The sequence below is a fragment of the Thunnus thynnus genome, chromosome 1 (genome assembly GCF_963924715.1).
Source record: "Thunnus thynnus chromosome 1, fThuThy2.1, whole genome shotgun sequence".
NCBI classification, from domain to species: domain Eukaryota; kingdom Metazoa; phylum Chordata; class Actinopteri; order Scombriformes; family Scombridae; genus Thunnus; species Thunnus thynnus.
In genome coordinates, this window is record NC_089517.1 from 18,453,140 (window position 1) to 18,474,870 (window position 21,731).

The 21,731-nt window shown below is 39.1% G+C and overlaps 2 protein-coding genes across 3 annotated transcripts in view; both read left to right on the top strand.

Moving 5' to 3' along the window:
- rras2 (RAS related 2) overlaps window positions 1-14,092 on the top strand; it is a 33,639-nt gene extending 19,547 nt beyond the window's left edge. The window contains exons 2-6 of the mRNA XM_067588331.1: window positions 7,910-7,997; window positions 8,184-8,286; window positions 9,683-9,791; window positions 11,492-11,610; window positions 12,026-14,092. Coding sequence (XP_067444432.1) covers window positions 7,910-7,997; window positions 8,184-8,286; window positions 9,683-9,791; window positions 11,492-11,610; window positions 12,026-12,113 — 507 coding nt within the window. The 3' untranslated portion in view covers window positions 12,114-14,092. The remainder of the gene's footprint in view (window positions 1-7,909; window positions 7,998-8,183; window positions 8,287-9,682; window positions 9,792-11,491; window positions 11,611-12,025) is intronic.
- Window positions 14,093-16,082: 1,990 nt separating this feature from the next.
- tub (TUB bipartite transcription factor) overlaps window positions 16,083-21,731 on the top strand; it is a 45,833-nt gene continuing 40,184 nt past the window's right edge. For both annotated transcript variants that reach the window (XM_067588341.1, XM_067588349.1), the window contains exon 1: window positions 16,083-16,274. In XM_067588341.1, the coding sequence (XP_067444442.1) occupies window positions 16,219-16,274 (56 nt within the window). In that variant the 5' untranslated portion in view covers window positions 16,083-16,218. The remainder of the gene's footprint in view (window positions 16,275-21,731) is intronic.

Genomic DNA, 21,731 nt, shown 5'->3' on the forward strand with positions numbered 1-21,731 from the left:
AAGATGGTTAGGGCCGCAACTAACAATTATTTTCATCATTGATTAATCTGCTAATTATTTTCTTGATTAATTAATTTGTTGTTTGGTCTATAAAATGTCAGAAAATGGTTAAAAATTTTGATGAGACTTTCCCAAAGCCCAAGATGTAACCTAAAATATCTTGTTTTGTCCCGACCAACAGTCCACAACCCAAAGATATTCCGTTTACTATCGCAGAAGACTAAAGAAACCAGAAAACATTCACATCTGAGAAGCTCACATTCTCAAAATAATTAATCGATTATTATGCAATTGGTGCTTTATTTTCTGCGGAACAACTAATCGACTAATCGTTTCAGCTCTAAAATGATCATTAGTTGCACCACTAGTTTCTTTACTCTCTCAGAACTTTCTTCTTTGTGTTGTCATTTCAATTAAGGAGACAGTCTGTCTGTGTTTCACAAACATCCAGATACAGAACAGCCCAGCATATAAAGCCGTGCTGCAGCTGAGAATCATTCACTGGCCTATTTTTCATGGTGAAAACAGGCGTCTAATGTTTTCCTGGTGTGAGTGTACATGTGATGTGTGTGGGTGGAGGGCTGGGATGTATAGCTGGAATGCTGGAGGGGAACTGAGTGACAGGTTTGGACTTTGGTTGGTAGGCGGGGTACGGGAACATGTCGTCTGTGACATCACCACCACCCGAAGGCTCGGCCGGGCCAGCTGCCTGCTGCAGAGGTGGAGTTTCCTTCCTGCAGAGTTGACCAGGGCTGAGTGTGGCCTGACCCACCTTGCCACCAACATCTAAACTGTACTGCAGCCTGGTTCTGCAGGCTTTTGGATCTCCCTCTTTCTCTTTCTGTTTTATTATTATTGTTATAATGATAAGTAAGATAAGATAAGATTGATAATCCCCCTCAAATGAACTTTGAGTTGACTTTGACAGCTGCTGAGTACAGGACTAAATCCATGGATGTTAATAATTATTTTACATTATTTTTATTGGCAGCTCTCTTGTGAGTAACGTGAAGTTAGTGACACCAGTGACCATAGTCAAATGTGGGGCCAGAACAGGTGATGGTAAAATCATTATTATTCACGTCAGCGGTAATGACTCAATTACACCAATTGGAGGTCACTAAAATTAATGTTGAGTTGGTGTGTACATATGCAAAAACAACGTCGGACTGTCAGACAGAGAATCCTCTGTGCCCCTGCCAAACCTGACCAGTGATGACATGTATAGCCGCATGTCATCATTCAACCGCTGGCTGTCAAGGTGGTGTCCAGCAAACGACATCCAATAAAGAGTTGAGACCACAAGGCAAAGCTGCAGTCCTACATGCTTCTCTGTGCTCCCATTAGAACAGTTACTCGCCCAAAACTACATAGAGACTGCATCTGCCCCCTGACCACTTAAATCATTTATCAAAAGCAAACAGAAGAGGAGTTATACATAAAAATCTAATATAAATTAACACCACCACTGCAATAGTACAACAAAATAGGAGAATTAAATGTGGACTCTTAAACATGAGATCTCTGACATCTAAAGCTGTATCGATAAATGATCTAATCTCAGATTATCATATTGATTTATTTTGTCTCAGTGAAACCTGGCTGTGTCATGAAGAATATGCTAGCCTAAATGAATCCACGTCCCCCAGTCATATTAATACTCACATTCTTGGAGACACTGGCCGAGGAGGTGGAGTTGCAGCCATTTTTAACTCAAGCCTAATAATCAACCCTAGACCTAAACTTAATTATAACTCATTTGAAAGCCATGTTCTTAGCCTTTCACACCCAACCTGTAAAACTTTACAGTCAATTCTAGTTTTTTATACTGTACCGCCCTCCTGGCCCATACTCTGTACTTTTATCTGAATTCTAACACTCGATTCCATCGCCTCTTTAAAAAGGAAGATAATAAAACAAAAAAGATTAGCTCCATGGTATAACTCCCAAGCCAAGCAAACATCACGAAAACTTGAAAGGATATGGCGTTCCACCAAACCGGAAGAATCTCGCTTAATCTGGCAAGATAGTCTTAAAACATAAAGGAAGACCCTCTGTAATGCCAAAGCTGCCTATTACTCATCATTATTAGAGAAGAATAAAAACAGCCCTAGGTTCCTTTTTAGTACTTTGGCCAGGCTGACAAAGAGTCATAACTCTATTGATCCATGTATTCCCATAGCTCTCGGTAGTAACGACTTCATGAGCTTCTTTAATGATAAAATTCTAACTATTAGAGACAAAATTCATCACCTCCTGCCCTCAACAGGTACCGATTTATCCTCAAACAAAGGAACCTTAGAAACAGCTGTAAAACCTGATACATATTTAGACTGTTTTTTTCTAATCGACCTTCCTGAACTTGATTCTACAACTTTCTTCATCAAAACCATCAACCTGTCTCTTAGACCCTATCCTAACTAGGCTGCTTAAGGAGGTTTTACCCTTAGTTAGCACTTTTTTACTAGATATGATCAATCTGTCTTTAGTAACAGGCTATGTCACACAGTCCTTTAAAGTAGCTGTAATTAAACCTCCTCTTAAAAAGCACATTCTTGATCCAGGTGTTTTAGCCAACTATAGACCCATATGTAGCCTTCCCTTTCTCTCTAAGATCTAAGCACTCTCCGATCAGTTGTGTGACTTTCTACATAATACTAGTTTGTTTAAGTCCTATTTATCAGATCGATTTCAGTTTGTACACGATTCAATGATGAATAGGCCTACTCCATGCACACAAAAGTTAGACACGGAGTTCCACAAGGTCCTGTGCTTGGACCAATACTATTTACCTTATATATGCTTCCTTTAGGCAATATTATTAGGAAACAATTCATAAATTTTAATTCTTATGCAGATGATACCTGATTATATTTATCAATGAAGCCAGATGAAACCAATCAGTTAACTAAACACCAAGCATTCCTTAAGGACATAAAGACCTGGATGACCTGCAATTTTCTGCTATTAAACTCAGACAAAACTGAAGTTATCGTGCTTGACCCTAAACTCCTCATAAACACATTATCTAATGATATAGGTACTCTTGATGGTATTACCCCGGCCTCCAGTACCACTGTAAGGAATCTGGGAGTTATCTTTGATGAGGATATGTCCTTTAGCTCATTTTAGCACATAAAACAAATTTCAAGGACTGCCTTTCTTCACCTATGTAACATTGCAAAAAAATCAGGCACATCCTGTCTCAAAAATATGCAGAAAAACTAGTCCGTGCTTTTGTTACTTCCAGGCTGGATTATTGCAATTCCTTATTATCAAGCTGCCCCAACAAGTCTCTAAAAATTCTCCAGCTGATACTGAATGCTGCTGCACATGTGCTGACAAGAACGAAGAAAAGAGATCATATTTCTCCCATTTTAGCTTCTTTGCACTGGCTTCCTGTAAAATCCAAGATAGAATTAAAAATCCTTCTCCTCATATACAAAGCCCTTAATGGTCAGGCACCATCATATCTCAAAGAGCTCATAGTACCCTATTACCCCACTGAACTCCCAGAATGCAGGCTGACTTGTGGTTCCTAGAGTCTCCAAAAGTAGAATGAGAGGTAGAGCCTTCAACTATCAGGCTCCTCTACTGTGGAACCATCTTCTAGTTTGGGTCTGGGACGCAGACACCCTCTCTATGTTTAAGAGTAGGCTTAAGACTTCCCTTTATGATAAGGCTTATAGTTAGGGCCAGCTCAGGCTTGCCTTGGACCAGCCCCTAGTTATGCTGCAATAGGCCTAGACTGCTGGGGGACTTCCCATGATGCACCGAGCTTCTCTCTCCCCCTCTCCCTCTCCATCTGTACACATTCATTCCCATTAATGCATGTTACTAACTCGGCATTTTCTCTGTGGAATGTAGTTTTGTGCTTTCTCGTCTCTCTCCTGTCTCCTCCAGTTGCTTTCTGCAGGTATTTCTGCCTCGGGAGCATTAGAATCTGAATTTCTGATTGCAAGCCACTCACTGTCCCCATGATCCTGCTCAACACCCACTGCTACAATTATTATTATTATTATTATTATTATTATTATTGTTGTTGTTATTATTATATATCTCACCATCATGTGGAACTTGTATTGTGCTATGCTCTCTTTCCTCCTGCTCTCTTTCTCTCTCTCTCTCTCTTTCTCTCCCCCTCTCTCTTTCTCTCTCAACTCAACCAATTGAGGCAGATGGCCGCCCACCCAGAGCTTGGTTCTTCTCAAGGTTTCTTCCCATTAAAAGGGAGTTTTCCTTGCCACTGTCGCCATGTGCTTGCTCATGGGGAAATGTTGGGTCTCTGTAAATAATATTGGCAAGAGTACGGTCTAGACCTGCTCAATATAAAAAAGTGCCCTGAGATAACTTCTGTTATGATTTGGCACTATATAAATAAAATTGACTTGACTTGACATAACTAATAATCCTGGTTTTTATAGCTCATGAATACACACGTCCACGATGGTGGTCATGTCAGTGCTGGTCTAATGTTTGCCTAAGTGGTTTTTTAGCATCATTCCAAGCTTCATGTGTACAAGTTGTTATACAACAACTTGGCTCAGTTTAAATAGTAATTTACCTTAGCTTTGCAAAGTTGCTGCTGGACACAAATTGTTGCAAATGCCTCAGTTGCTTGTGCTGCAGTTGGAGAATTCATTTGAGCAGAGGACATTTAACAATGAATATTTAAAGATCTAGGGCACATGGGTCATTGTGGAACCTCTGTTTGTGTTGGGGTGTGTTTTTTTAAGAACAGTTCAAACTACACTCAGTGTTACAGTGTTAAAAACTGAGCTGTAATCCCACTGTGAGTGTTTCCTTGTGACAGCTGTCCAGTGTTTTCATGGAAATCTGTTCAGGAATCCGTCTGCCTCATCAGTACCTCCTGTGCTACATACTGTGATTGTGATCTCTCACAGTATTGTTTTAATGTTGTACTAATATACAAGCACTTTGATGGAATAAAATGGTATAAAATTGGCAAAGATGGCCTAAATCAGGAAATATCAGGTCAAACAATAAGTAAAAGGACCTGACAAAGTACTCTGTGCTAACTTTCTATATGTGACAGTTTTCAGTGCTCACAACTCAAAAATGTGATTCACCTATTTGCATTTGCATCAGATGAACATCAGGAGGGCAGCGTGGTCACTTGGGGCAACACTACATGACTCATGCATTATGTTTCAATCTTTTTAAGGAGTCTGTTACATCTGATGAAGTCATCTACTAATGTAAGGATTTATAGGTCATATTACTGGACATGAGTCAGACTTGCGTATATTACGTAGTAGTTACTGGTGGTCCTCCTGAGTCATGTTGCACTCCCTCACCTATCCCATTGCTTTGTTGCTGCCCAACTGAAGCTGAGCTACAGCCCTGTTAGTGCTGGCTCTGGTGCTGCTGGCACTGCAAAACAGCCTCATCTATCACGGGAAACGGCTCTGAGAGAATCAGCTTGGCCAGAACAGAGTGCAGCAGCGACACTACCCATGCATGTAGAGGGAGGGGAGGAATAGCCAGAGGAGTGCGGTGCTCAATGCGGCTGCCCGAGGTTGACAGAATAGGAATAAGAGGTTGACGGGAAGCCGAGGTCACGTGCTGAAGCTACGGCTGAGAGAGTGGTGGTGGTGGTGGAAGGGAGGGAGGGAGGGAAGAGTAACACAAGCAGCTCTTTTTTTTCTGTCTCTCTCTCTCTGTTTCTCTCTCTGTCTGGTTGTCTGAAGGCTCATGGGGAGTGCAGTGCAGTGAAGCACATTCTAGGATACACAGTAGTACTGATGAATTATTGAACAGTGGTGAGTGGATGTGACACAGGCCAGCATACTTGCATGCTGCAGAGTGACAGGAGAGTGAGTGGGAGAGATTACCTGCATCTCCTGCAGCAACAGAGAGCTGCAGGTGAGAAGGAAGAATTCGTATGCAGAAGATGTAAGTTAGGATTATAAACATTCATAAATCAACTTTATAGCTTGAGCAAATCCAGCGTTTTGAGGCCATCACTGATATCAATATTTGGGAGTTCAAAAAAAATCTACTGCAGATGACAGTAACGCTTAAACACTTGTGATCCCATAAATTTGGTTATTTGGTTACGCTTGGTTATAGTGACCAAGATACAGTACAGTCAGTGCCTTCTGGAAGACAGCATGTAATGGCAATAGAAAAATGTGTCAATTAATGGATTAGTCCAACAGAAAATCAATCGGCAACTATTCTGATCATTTTAATAATTTTTTTCAAGCAAAAATGCCAAATATTAGCTGGTTCCACTTTCCCAAATGTAAGGATTTGATGCTCTTCTTAAATGTATATGATAGTAAACTGAATTTCTTTGGGTTTGAACTGTTACTTGAATAAACAAGCAATTTAGATACATCTTGGGCTGTGAGAAAATGATAACAGGCGTTTTTATTGTTATCTGACATTTCTTCATCTTAGGCATCTTAGGCATTTCTATACTACTATTACTTGATGCTTATTGGCTGACATATACACTGATACTGGTATATCTTTTAAAGCTAAAATCGGTTGATAAAATCATCCACTGTAGTGGTTGCACTCCTATCAGAGATAAAGAATGGATTTTCCAGCTTCTTTTTTAATCTGTATCAGCTGTCTATATATTACTTAAACAAGAGTAAAGAAGTGACAATTGGTACACATAGAGCAAGCTCTTTGCTCTCTCGTCTTCCTGTGCGGCTACATAATTGCAAATAAGCAATACATGACCTGCGTCATCGTGTGGTATAACAGGTGTGGTTTCACATACAAACAATGTAACTGTAACTGTAAAATTTTAATTAAGCCTGTTGTTAGAATAACAGGGAATTTTGTCTAGGTTTTATGTTCTCGTGACCATTCTGTGTTTTAGGGTGTTGGTTTGACATTCCCTGAGCACTCCCCTCAGCTGTCACCACTTAACTAGTCCCCAAGGAGAGCGAGAACTACAAAACATGGGAAAAATGTAAAAAATGCATGACTCCTCCTCCTCCTCCCTGCCTCTCTTGCCCCACCCTTCCAGTTTAGGTTACTAGGAGACCAGATTGGCCCGAAAATGAAAGAATCAAAGCCTTGAGGAGCGAGTGGTGTGACTGTTGCAAAGGAGAAAACATCTTGTAAATGTGTTATTAGCATGACAACTGTCAGAAACCTAAGCAGTGGTTGTTAGAGTGAGAGTATATTTACTTCACACTTCCTGTCAAAGTGTCTGAGAGCAGTGTTTACCTCCTGTCTGCAGTATGATAGGAAAGGTAGAGGTCAGTTAGGATGTTTGTGCTGTTTTTACCAAAAACACAGAGCGGCTGTTTGTTCTCATATCTGTCCATTTTGAAGCCAGCTGATTTTAGTCACTGTAGCTGTGTCTCAAATCCATACTACATATTACTTCAAAGCAGGTTTTGAGTATGAAAATGAGTGTTTTCATGCTAGAAAAGTGACAAAGTATACTCAGAATCAGTCAGCGGGAAATGTAGAGTTGCTCACAGCTGCAGATTGTGGTGAAACAGCACCAGGAACACGTCAGAAAACAAAAAAATAACTAATACATTTTTGGAAAAACATATCTTTTGTTTTATGTTTTTAAAGTTTAATTGGCAGTATATAGTAAGTAATCTAAAGTTGCAGCTTGATTGCATTTGCATGGCGAACGTATTTTACATGAATGTATTAATAAAGTACCTACCTACCTACCAACCTACCTACCTATCATTTCCTGTTAGTATAAACGAGTAAAGTATATTCATTTCCTCTATACTCACTGTATACTATACTATATAATAGTATACTATAAAGATCAGTATATAGTGAGTATTTTATACAATTAGTATGTAATTTGGACACAGCTTGTGTCTTGTTATAATGTGTAGGTCTCAGACATATTCACAGTTTTTCTCTCTCTTGTCCTCTTCTTTCTCTCCTGCAGTCATACTTTGTCACTGACTATGATCCCACAATTGAAGACTCCTACACCAAGCAGTGTGTGATTGACGAAAGGGCAGCCAGGCTTGACAGTAAGTGTAGTTTGCTGAACAAACATGACCGGAGACACACACAAACACACGCACACACACACAAAGGGCATTTGTACGTTCCTATTGAATTACATTGCACTCTAAGAATTGATTGCAAAGGTAGTTTCTATTTTGCTGCAAGTTATTGTGTGTTTGTGTGTTTGCGTGTGTGTGCACGCTCTCTAGTCCTAGACACGGCTGGACAGGAAGAGTTTGGAGCCATGCGAGAACAATACATGAGGACAGGGGAGGGCTTCCTGCTCGTCTTCTCAGTCACTGACAGAGGAAGGTGAGTGACAGTTCTCGTCATGCGCAAACTCACGTCTATACGCTCAGTTCTCTTTCTTTCTGTTTGCACATCTTTGTTTACTCTTCACAATTGCGCACTGCTCTTACTCGCCTCGCCTGCCTCTCACTTTACTAAAACCATAAATCTTGCACTGATACTCTCACTTGTTGCCACTTGTACTTCCGGAGCCTCTTGCTGTTGTTCTTGTCATATTCTTTTGTTCTCAACACTTCCTCCCTTATCCTGTTCTATTGAATTCACTTATTCACACAATTTAGCTTTCTATTTTAAGCCCAAATGCTACTGAAACAATTGTACGTCGGCTGATATAGAAATATTTGGGAAACTTAAGGGGCTTCACAGGAATTTTACAGTTTTTTTTAAACCAGAATGACACAATCTTTCATTTCAGTATGCATAGGCAATAACAATGCTTTAACCTCTTAAACCTCACTGATCTACTGGTGAGTACTCAGGCTGTACAGCCAAATATTGTATAAACAAGGCTGAATTTGGGGAAAATTTGTGCAAAATGATGCACATCTAGAATATTTCCATTTGACAGAATGGTGCAGCCATAAAAACATGGGTTTGAATATATTAGTCAGTGTAAACATCATGTAGCTTCAATGAATTACTACTGTGAGTGTGGAATAAGATGATTTTCCAACCTTAAAGCTACTTAACAGGCAGTTAAAGGGGAAAAAAGGCTTGATTTTCAGAGATTCTACGTCTATGTGATGAATCACCTTGAAAGTACTTTCATACTTCACTACATAGTATTCTTGTTATAGTCAGCGTGTCACACCCCATCCTCCTCGCCTTTGTGTCCCTACCCAGCAGTGCAGTGAGCTGCTTTCCCCTGCCCCGCCGCCCCCACCCCCCTCCTCCCAGTGTTTATGTTGTAAACAGTCTTTCCTTCCTCCATTTATATTAGTCAAGTCTTTCCAGATTTACTATGTGCTCTCCAAGCTGTCTGTGGGCTCGTGGCTGGAATGCTGTCCTGGGTTTGTGGTCGCATTCTGCCTCTTTTTTTTTTCATATTGACATTTTTATTTGCTATTTGGTTGAAAAAGTGCATATGGCATTTATATCATAGCGGGACAACTGTCAGGTCAGTGCACAGAGCAGAGCCCCATTTTATGTATTTGTAATAGTGCGACTGACTTTTCCTTCTTTGCTGACATTTTCAAGCCTCTCAGTCTGATTCGCAGTGGTGGTGACCCCAACTCCCGGGTGATGGGTGTGTGTGCTGTATGTGTGGGTGGTTTTACTTGGAGGTTTGCATGTGCACATGTGCATATTTAGATGAATGTGTGCATCTAATCGTAAAAAAACATTATGTAACCTGTTTATGCAGAAAACGCCATATAACACCATGTAATATAATTCACAGCTTTGAAGAAATCTACAAATTCCAAAGACAAATTCTCCGAGTTAAAGACAGAGATGAATTCCCCATGATCCTTGTAGGAAACAAAGCAGATCTGGAACTACAGAGACAAGTAAGTCCTACAGATTGCAGTGGTCTGAACCCAATGACTTCTTTGATCATCTGAAGAGACAATATCAGCCAGTCTGAAGGATTCACATTCACATGCTCAAAAGTGGAAGCAAGCATTGCAGCTGCAGCTAGCTGCTAGCTGTTAAGATACAGGATGTTAGTGAATAAAAGAGAGGTTGTAAAAAATATGGTGTCATGAGGGGAGGATAGATAGAGAGAAAAGGGAGTGTGTTGATATGATGAATTTTCTGGTTGTTGGTATGCAGTCGCTCAGCAGTGAATCCACATCACCCCCTCATGGTGAAAAGTAGCCCTACAGGCACAGATAGCTAATTACTATCAATGGCTTTATTCACTGAAATTAGCATTTAGCATTTCAAGCCTCATGTGACACAAACTTGTGTCGGTTTGTTCCCTATTCTTCTCCCTCTTACATATTTATTAGATTTCAGATGAGGTTGTAGGTGCCTCAGACATTACATTTAACATTAAAGATAATGGCTGCTTACTACACATGACTGAGTTGACCAGATGGTATCTCTGTCATAGAAGCTTAAATGTAATAACACTCTAATTGTAAGCAAAGGGTTAGGGTTAGGGTTTTACCCTGAACCTGTTTAACAAACTTACAGATCAGCCTCTTTAAATGCCAGTATTTCACATTTTGCTAACTGTTATTATCTGGACTGTTTCTCTCAGGAAATGTAGTAGTCTGATGTAGTGGACATAATTACTTTTGCATTATTAAATTGAATTACAGCACAGCTGTTTCTAAAAGTGTTTAGAGGCAGATTACAGCTGTGTCCCAGATGCATATTACATATACAGTATTTATTAAAGTGTGTTAGAAGTTTACACTTGGAAAAAATGATTACATGAAATACTATAAAATTTAGGGTATGCATATAAAAAATGCTTCATGGTGTTGGTGGGTATTGTTGTCCACAATGCACGGTGTAATGGAAAGGAGGAATGTAACAGGGCTGAAAAAAGGGAAAAATCTGTGAATGATATTGTAAAGGGTCAGGAGACAGTCTGGTCAAAGGGCATTTTCTGAACCATTTGGAAATGAAATTGGAGGAGCAGGAAAGTTGGAAAATGCACATGTTTAATAAGGTCATGATTATTTATGTCCTACCCTAGAAAATGAGCTAAATTAGAAAGTAACAGAGTTCTTCTTTCGGTGTTATTCAGGGTCACTTTCAGTCAGATGTGAAAGTCTAAACATGTATGCAGTGCATACTGGATCCGAAATATTGAGTTGTTTACACTAGTGGTATTTAACAATTTCAAAATTTGAAAATCCTCAGTGGAAACTATAGTTTTGACATAAACTATAGAACTTATCTAAGTGTTTGGTATATTCACTTCTATAAATGTTATTTTTGTCCTTATATGATCATTAAGTTACAACAGGTATCTATATAATAGGGCACAGAAACTAAATACCCACATTAATAGTGACTGTGTGCACAAAAAGTAGCGTGATCTCATCAAATCACAAATTACATTAAAATGACATAACCTACCTTTCAGTTCTCCAAACCTGCTATGTATTTCCTTCTTGCCAGAAGATGATACCAGTGTTTCATAACAACATAGTCTGTTTTTGGGGATTGTGAAAATAAATTTAGGATGTACTAGATCTAAATTGTGTTTATGTTCCAACCAATCATCACTTCCCCCTTCCTTTTGCCTCAGGTAACCCAAGAAGAGGGCCAGCAGCTGGCCAGGCAATTGAAGGTCACATATATGGAGGCTTCAGCCAAAATCCGTATGAACGTAGACCAGGCTTTCCATGAGCTGGTTAGAGTAATCAGGTAGGTGCTCCTTAAAGGCATCTGGCACATTGATTTCACATGGTTCTTTTGGTGACTCAAATCTGCACTTTTTTAAAGGTATAAGGACAGCTAATAGGATGAACATTCAGGCACATCTATAATGTGTGGGAGCAAGGGCATTCAGACTTTTGACGTCATTCTAAACCATGTGACTAAAAAATGTAATCTTGCCATTTTTCATGCAGGAAAATGTATGTGCATTTTCAATTATAGCAATAATACGTAATAGGAAAATAGATTTGTATCTGCTTGTTCTATTCGTCATCTTTATAAAATGAGTAATAAAGACACAACATTTACTATCTTTTCATTCGATTACAAAATGAGAGTAAGGAAAGTGAACGCACACACCCACCAGTGTACCCTGATAGTTTTACTCTCTTCCAACTCCCAGGAAATTCCAAGAACAGGAATGTCCACCATCGCCAGAACCTACAAGAAAAGAGAAAGACAAGAGCGGCTGCCATTGTGTGATCGTCTGAGTCGGCCTTATCACTGTAACTCATGCAGCTACTCTCTACCACCCCACCCACTCTGCCTGACATCACATCCTAAGTGGATGACTGACCGCTGCCTTCTCCACGTGCATGACTTCAGACAGCTTTTTCTGAGATACTTTGACCAGGAACTGCTGTCCCCAGGACATCACTATGGACAACTGACAATGCCAAATTTTAACACCACTCTACCTTCAGCCGTAATCTAATTCACACGAGAGAGTCCCAACACTAAACATTGCCTTCTAAATCAGCCTGACAAATTAATGTTTTATACTCTGAAGGACTTCTCTTGCCTTGTAGTGACATTTGTACTTGCTACCGAGATTGAATGAAAACTATATATCCAGAATGTTAATGAGTTTCTTTAGTTTTCAGTGACCAGAGCAGAGAGATTATCTTATGAAGCTTTGTGTATGTTGTGCCATATCCCATCTTTACTCCCATGTGCTAATCTGCTACTGTACATATGTGACATTTGTTGTGATTTTCAAAGTGTATTTCTAATGACCTATTAAATCACCACAGTACAGTGTGTGAGGTTGAGTTTGGTTTTACATATATGAAAGTGAATATATAAGTATGTATATAAATATAATGCCTAGACAGCCCTTAAAGCTACAATGATAGAACTTTCTGGCATTCTGCAGTGGATTCTTTACTTTGTCTGTGGTTTCTGCTTTCATCTCAATTGCCAAATATGGAGTGTCTACTGTATTAGAATTTTAAAAAGTCTTATAGATTGTAGGATTCACATCCTATGCCATTTCCTCAATGTACCGAAAGTAGCAAATTTGTCAGAATTTCTTTTTCGAAGGTGGCGGTTCAGTCAAAATTGGACAGCGTATGTTGTTTCCAATTTCTAAGAAAGCCGCAGAGACAAAATTATTGGCAGCACGTTGTGTAGCTTTGAAAAAACTTGATTTCAGATCAAAACACTGAACACTGTATGCTCTTTATTCAACCTTTGACGAATAATATTAACAGATTCATTTGTTGCAAATCAAGAAGCTTTTAGAGCTCAGTTCAGTTCAGATCATTCCAGTGTAACGCTTCATTTCTGTCGAACATTTAGTCTACAAAATAGATCAAATAACTGTTTTATCATTCCAATAACACAGTGGCAATGTATTTGTTTTGTGTCCTTGAATTATTCTGTCACATAACTTTTTCCCCCCAATGGTCTGTCAAGAAAACCAGGACAAGTGGAAGCATTGAGATGCACATCATAAAAAACAACCGTTCTCCAATGGGACACGAACTCAGCGGACCTGCCACCTGTGGAGTAATCATCACCACAGACATAAAATACTGTTCTGCCTTCCCTTTCCACCCCTGTACTTCTGTTCGGGCATACTTATGAAGTACTGCAGTTTGTTTTTCATATCATCATCTTGTAATATAAACAACAAGAAAATCAGATGATGGAAGTAATGGACTTGATTAAATGTTTCTACTCTACTTTTATACATTATTTTCTTATCAAACTAGTTGACAAGTATTTTTATATGTTTATAAGTGAATACACGTTCACAGCACAGCTGTGTATATATGTAAAGAGGAATATTTAATTCTCTTGATTATTTGAAACTGAAGATGACTGTTGGCCCAAATTAGCAAAATTGGATTCTTCACCCAGATGTGACCAAGAATGTTTTTTCTTATTGTGGCTTAGTAATGGAGAGTATATTTATCTTGAGGTGTTCACCACCATCTCAGTGTGTAAAATGCCAGGTCAGGTGGGAAAGGGTTTTAGAGATGATTCTGGTCTTTACATAGGAGCTTTAAACCACATGAATGAATTATTATAATCACTGAGATCTGAAATACCCCTCCCTCCCCCATCTTAATGCAAATGTTAGTGTACATCCAAATCATACAGATTTTTCTTTTTCTTCCATTTCAATGTCTTTTGCCCTGTGTCTAGCTTTTGGTGCTAAAATAAAATCTGTCATTGAGCCAGATGGGGTAGAGAATCTTTTTTTTTTTTTCATTCAAAAACCTGTTAAGACCTGAGCCTTCCATACTGAGCCTTGTGTCGAAGAGATTTATGGCTGCAGTCAATCAGTGAGAGACAGGATTCAGAAAAACCATGCAGTATCTCATCATTATTCACAGTATGACTCCAACTAGAGTCACGTCAACAACATGACTGACCACTTGTAACCTATTCTGCATGTGAACAGCATCTGATTTTCAGCAGTGCATACTGAAACCTACATATTGAGATTTTGTTGAGATTTTAAAATCCTCAGTGGAAACTGAAGTTTTGACATAAACTACGGAACATATCTGTGTGCATAGTATACTCACTATAAATATGACTTTATATGGTCATTAAGTGACAACAGAAAGCCTAAAAGATGATTGATTGATTGAAAAATGATAGGGCACTGAAACTTAAATTGCTTTTAGATCTTCAAAAATTATTCACAGAAACTAAGTCTGTAGTCTAAACTATATCATCATCATATCTTAACAACAGTGACTCTCAGAGTCAGAGTTATGCTATGCTTTGAAACATTTGTGTTTGACTTTCCATTAAGAACGTGCCACACATACAGTACCATGAGCATTTGCAACATTTGACCATTCAAACATTACCTGTGATCATACTGCACTGCACAGGTTTTAGACAGTTACAGCATATTGAAGCATTAAATCTTAACACCTGGACTTATTTTTTTTTCATCAGAACACAGTGAGTTGCTGTAACTGTTACCATAACTGGATCCATCCATGTCCTCAACATCAACTGAGGGGCCCAGCATCCTTGTAAGCTCTCACATGTGCAAAAAAGGAATGGAAATGAGTGATTAAACAAGAAGGGGTCCAATAAAGTCTTACCAGATTTGTTTTGCTACTGCTTTAGTGCTTTTGGTCTGGTTATGGCCTTTATTAACACTGATTAATACTATTCACTGGAGTGAGTAACTACAAACAATCCTGAGGCAAGGCTACTTCATCATCATCAGTATTTCCATCATGAAGGTTTATAATGATTTATAATGAGCAAATGTATAACCTGTATTCTGCCACTGTGTTCACTGTGAGTTTATAGGGAGTTGTGGTGATGTTTTATAGCTGGACTAAGATTCAAGATCCTCAAAGTACACTGTGATGTCTATTAAATCCTAGTGACATCTGTAATATATTCTCCTTGAAAAAAAAAAGTGAATATGGAAAGAGAAAATGTATCGTTAGTGTAATATGTGTGTTTTTTAACCTAAACAGATGAGGTAAGTATTGGAAGGTTGAAGGACTCCAGGGTCCTTTATGTTCATTTGCTGGCTCAAATGAAAGACATACCGTGGTATACAACGCACTGAAACGGCAGCTCAAGAGGTTTTCCCGCATGCCCTAGGCTCTCATTTCCACCTTTCATCTCTGGATTGGTTCAGCTAATGACAGGCTGTTCTAAAGTGTCTCCATGTTTGCACAAAATTACAGTTTTTTGCAGACATCCATTAATGATCTTAGAGCAGTAGCTGCCTCAACCTGCATGCCATAAGTAGTGAACTGTGTGAGTCTGATAGGCCTATCCTAATTTGCATTAATTTGTATGTATGGAAAATTAGTTCCTGAGAGTGCACACATCCATATCTAATGTCATTCAGCATTTCATCAATAAAAGAGGGCTATAGCATACTATATGTCGTTTGGCATTGATCAGCAAATGGATGAAAAGGTTCAGTGTTTGCTGTTGGCTGTTAAGCAGTCATGACATGCCAATAATGGGAAAAAAAACAAAAACAAATGAATAACAGTTTCACCTGTTTACTCTTTAATTAGGATGAAGCATGTATTGGCACGTAGAATACTGTCAAAGTAAAATTAATCCGCGTTGTGTGTCCTTCGCGTGAATGAAATAAATCAGCATCCGCGCGTGCACCGTGAGCTGACAGCTCGCGCTCCCTTCTCAGTAGTGGCATAGCCAATAGGACAGCGTCTGGGTCTGCACAGCCTCTCCGCTCATTCACTAAACGCCGATTGCTTTAGTTCGTGTTTGCATTAGTGAGAAAGGGGAGAGGAGCGTTTTACGCTTTGATTTTTGCCTTCTCGCCACAGTCCATCCAGTCCAGCCGGAGACATGGAGGGAGTGAGCAGCAACAGGAGCATGTCTTACAGCAGATGGAGTTATGACAGGTAAGCGCTGCTTCCCATAATGACCGGTATAAGATGCTAGTTTCCATCTCAGTATGTGTTTGTTTCGTCACGCAAGGCCGATAACGTTAAAGGTTGAGGCTACAGCTTGGTGGGAAGGAAACCCCTCCTGCGCAATTAGTTGACAGGTGCAACGGATTTGGAAATGAGGGATATGCGATCTGAGTGTATTAAGTAGCCTCAGCATCATACTGTGTCAGCTGGAAAAGACATGGATGTTCGCCTTACTCTGTGTCTGTATGTCCACAGTGTATTCACATATCTATCAGTCCCAGACAACCCACCATCACCTAAACATTCCCATAGGAACGGGTTGAGTGTTTATGTTGCACTTCATGCTATGTTTAGTCTGTTATTGTATCTGTTATTGTTTGTTTTCTATCTATCTATCTATCTATCTATCTATCTATCTATCTATCTATCTGGCATCTTACACTAAAAGTCATATGTACTGGAAGTGACAATTTGCTGTATTTATTAGTGCTTAAAAAGTATCAACACAGTGGTAAGAATATCTGCTTACACAGGCTTAAGTGCAGGACTCATTAGCAAGGAAGTTGGCAGGCCATGTCTCAGTAGGGGTGACTGTGGTCAAGACCACACATTTTTGGCGTGTGGAGTATGAAAACAGAAAGCGTAGATGATAAAAACCACCCCATAGAACCATGGACCCCAGCTTGACAATAGATACCTTTTTCAAATGCTACTTTGGGAAGGAATTAAATATATAAAGAAGAGGAGGATTGTTTATGAGGGTGTAATCTACGACAAATTTGCATTTCATGACTAACTACCATAGATGAGAATGACACAATGTCTTTTGTGTCAGAGTGAGTTTATTGACATCATGTCAGTCAGCTTGAATGGCCATAACTTGTGATTGCGCTGAGTATCTGCACCAGTTTATTGCACATATATAATTATTACACATATTTGCAGGGGTGATTTATGGCTAACACATATCAAAACATACAGCTCTTCAGTAGCTATTCAATTCCTCCTATAAGTCATACAGCCAACAATTTAGAATACAGTGGTTGGTTGGCGACACTGTTTCTGTATCATTGAAAACCAAAGGCACAGTAGAGGAGGTTTTACTCTGAAAACACTGTATCTGCTGGCTCAGACAATATAATTTGTATTCTGAATCAGTGCTTGGACATCCCAAGAGACTGCTGCCAGAGCCTGTGGTCTCTTATCCTTGTAAGATTTCTCACAGTGCTGTGAAATAATGTTTACTGTATACAACCAGTTATAGGCTGTGACTGGATCTGTGCATTAAAGGAGGAGTATTGTCCGCTTGTACAGCAATGTCATGTAATTACAGAGTCTATATATACTGTACGCCTGTAGATTTGTCTTCCTGAAACCATAAGCTTTAGCTTTAGCATTAGCTTTGGTAAAACAATAGTTATGTGCACAAATGAACTTTGAAATAGGTTTTTCTTGACATTCCCTCTGTTCATTCTGGCCATTAGAAGATCCCGTCATAATGCACTTACAATGTAAGTGATGGGGGGGGGGGGCAAAATTCACAGCCGTCCTTCTGTGCAAAAATGTATTTAAAAGTTGATCTGAAGCTATCCAAATGAGGTCTTGTTAGTGCCAAAGTCCCTCTTTTTGTTACTATACTTCCACCGCAGCTCAACAGGGAAACACAAAGAGGGAATTTTATATTAAAAAGACTAAGTGTGGCAGATATGCACTTGAAATGACTAACTCAGACTGCTGAAGCCTCATATAAGCTTCAAATACATTTTCGCACAACATGACTGTGCAGACACACTGTGGATTTTGGCGCCCTTCATTTACATTGAAAGCGCATTTGAAGTGGACCTTTTTTAAAGTCAATATGAACAGGAGGAATGATTACAGAGAGGAAAACCTGTTTAAATGTTCACATGGACACCTGAATGTTGTTTTAAGACAGACTTGAAAAACTGTGAACCTTCCCTTCAAGTTACAAGTGAACATTTAAATGAACTACTGACTCTTTCTTGTGGTCAAAATCTCTACAATCAAGACTAGTCTGACATGTGACACTTCTGGCGGGCACAAGACAGGGGTGTCATCTCATTGTATAAACTTTCATCTCATTAAATGAATAATCATGACTGCTTATTAAAGCCATACAAAATACAAAGTAGTTGCCACATGAGAAAAAAAAATTGTCATTGTCAGTCAGGCTAGAAACTTAATAAATCAGAGGAGCACCTCTGTGAAATTTGTGCATATGTTGCTGGTTGTTACATTTTTCAAAGCTTGTCTCTTGCCTAAATTGGACCAAAGACAGATCTTGGCTGCCAATTTGTCAGACATAAAAGACTAATAAAAGAGTAGTTAGGTCCTGCAGTGGTATGCACACACTCTAAAGGAAAGGGGTGAAAATGAGAAAGTGGTCTCTCTTCTGCATGTGTTAGCACAGGGCCCACTTGAGTTAGGGGTTGATGCAGACACACACACACACACACACAAACACACACACACACACACACACACACACACACACACACACACACACACATCTGTATATCCCCTCCACAGGGCATAAAAGCATTGTCAATGAGGACTATTACTCCCACCAGTTACAGGGGCACATCAATGGTCCACCTACACAGGTGTTTCATGTTTTGCCTGATTAAAACTTGTCTAAGGACTGTGTGTGCATGTGCAGACTCTGACATCTGCCTGTCCCTCCCCTTGTTTTGTTGCACTTGTAATTCCAGCGTAGCTCCAACTTTAACCTGAACTGAGGTTTAATTAACAACAATAAGTGAAAACACCTGTGTGCAGGGTCTTTAACTGAGATACTGCAACAGAGGTGAACTAAGCAGAGGTAATTATAATCTTTTTTTGTAAAAAAAAAAAAAAAAAGATGTAAATGCACTCAAAAATAGTCATCCTGATATTCAAAACTGTTACTAAGTCATATCTGGATTGTTGTAATAAATAATGATATGAAGTTAATTAGCTTAAGATATTAGATTAGGTAGATTTTGACTACTACTACCTAGCTAGTAGAAGTTAGTAGTTTAAAATCCTGCAGAATGAATGAGACAATCCTAAAACAGTCACCAAACAATAGCTAAGTTTAGTAATTTTGTAGTTTGACCGACTCAACTGGCTACAGCTGATAAAAGTCTGCTGGCAACATTTGACATTACAGCTAATTGTTGGAGGCTAAAAATGAGAAAGCTTATCTTACTTTGTTTCACTGTTGCAGCAAAAACAAGCACCATGTTGAAATATTAGAGCAAATGTTGACCATAAGGGAAACCGCTTATTCGCTTAAAATATCTCCTGTATGTGACTGGAAACAAGATTGATGAAAGAAGAATTTGAAGGCCAAAGAAATGATCTGGAGGAGGCAAAGACGCTCCATAGATGAGGGGAACTGCAGAGTAAAGTGATAATGCTCTGTGTGTTTGTCTCTACAAACGACCCCTTTCACATTATATACTGTAACCATTCGATTGACAATATAAAATAATTAATTAGTGTGGATAAGTAGTAAAAGTGCCTAATATGTCTGTTTTCTATCAAAACTGGATTATCTGAAATGTGATTTAGTTTCAAGTATGGCCACATTGTACTGCTGTGTTTTTGCAGGCGCTGTAATTCATGGTGGAGCCTTTAAGTACTTGGACCTACAGTATGAACAATCACACTGTGTCCTGGAACCCACTCAGTAAACACTGTATCCTAGAGATGGAGGGCCAAGGTGGGCTGACAAGATACAATTCAGAGTCTGGAGAGCTCAGTGCAGCATTTTCATGATTTTAATCAAAGACAAATACATTTTCTTGTGTAGACTGTTACACCTGTTGACCTGCACAGGAAAAAACTGGTATTGAAAAATGAGGAACGGAGGAACATCATCTGATTCTCCTTCCTCTCTCATCCGTCGCCATGGGACCTGATGATGAGTTGTTCAATTCAAACAGAACCACAACACCCTGAAAAGAGACTTGACTGCCCTGAAAGCAATAACTATGGGGATTGCAAAGAGTGATAATCAACTAACCATTCATTAATTAAGAATATCAACTCGACTGTAGTTGATATAAGAGATGCAAATGAAATCCAATCAAATCCAAAGGCTCATCACTGTGAAGTCTTGACTTTCATTCCAATCATGTCTCCACTCAAGTGAAGGAATTGCTGCGGAAATAAATGCGCACAGTTTTAATTTCACCAGTGAGCTTGTTTTTTCCTGTATTTAAAAAAAAAAAAAGGAATTCAGATTTCCTGACGCAGTGTCAAAATGGAAGAAAAAACAACTAGTAATTCTCCTCACTGGAGCTCAAGATGAACCTAACTGACAGCTGAGAGCAGACACAGTGGCTTAATTTATCTAGGGCATCTTTTCTCAGAGTATCTTTTTCGCTCCATTTGGCCCTCTGAGCTTTTTTGAAACAGTCTCCAGCATTTGTCATTTTTGGGTGACAGGGGAGAGCTGAGCTTTTCTGTAAAACAGTGACATACAACATAGTGAGAGGCAGCGTAACTTTAAAGTTTGTGTCAACTTTCTCCAACTTTGTGTGTTCACTTCAGTGATGGCTCGTTTTAATGTCAATGTAGCTAATCACATAGCACAGGTGTTGACAGGTGTCATTGCATTGCATTTAGGCTGATTTTATTAGACCACTTCATGGTCAAAAAATAGGTATTTTATTCATGTCTCAGCGCAACAGTGTAGGTATTACTGCAAATCAAATCACTTTTTTCGACTTGTTCAGTTGTCTGAAATAAGAAACAGAAATACATGTGAACAAGAACTACTAAACGTATGTTCAGCTGTGATCATGGAGTGCAAAAGTGTACTGAACAGAGATTTCCGAGACTCAGTGGAGTAACTGGGCTGTTTGCCAACCGACAGAGTCTGACAATGAGATTTAACCAGTTTCCTATTGTTTTGGTATTTCAGTGTCGATGAAGATCTTCACGAAAAAGACTGGAGAAGATAGTGAACTGATACAATTTGTTAATTCATTTATTAGCTGATTGACAGAAAGTGTTTAATTGATAGTCCAGAAATTGTTTATGCCATTTTTTCAAGCAGAAATGCCAGACATTCTTTAATTCCAGAGTTTATTTTGTGAGAATGTGCTGCTTTTCATTATCTTCTGTGATTGCAAACTGAATATTTTTATGTTTGAACTGCTGATTTGACAATCATATCTTGGGCTTTAGGGAACTGTGATAAACAGTTTTCTGACATTTTATAGACCAAATGATTAATTGATTGTTCGAGAAAATAATTGGCAGTTGAATTGATATTGAAAATAATTGTTAGTTATGTTGTTTTACGCTTCTGAATAATTATTATGCATGAGTTTGGTTTTAGATCAAATCAAATGGGTTGATCTGAGATGTGCTCATGTTTGTTTAGCACATGAGGCAGGTGTGAGTTAGCCAAAGCAATACCTGTTGACAGTT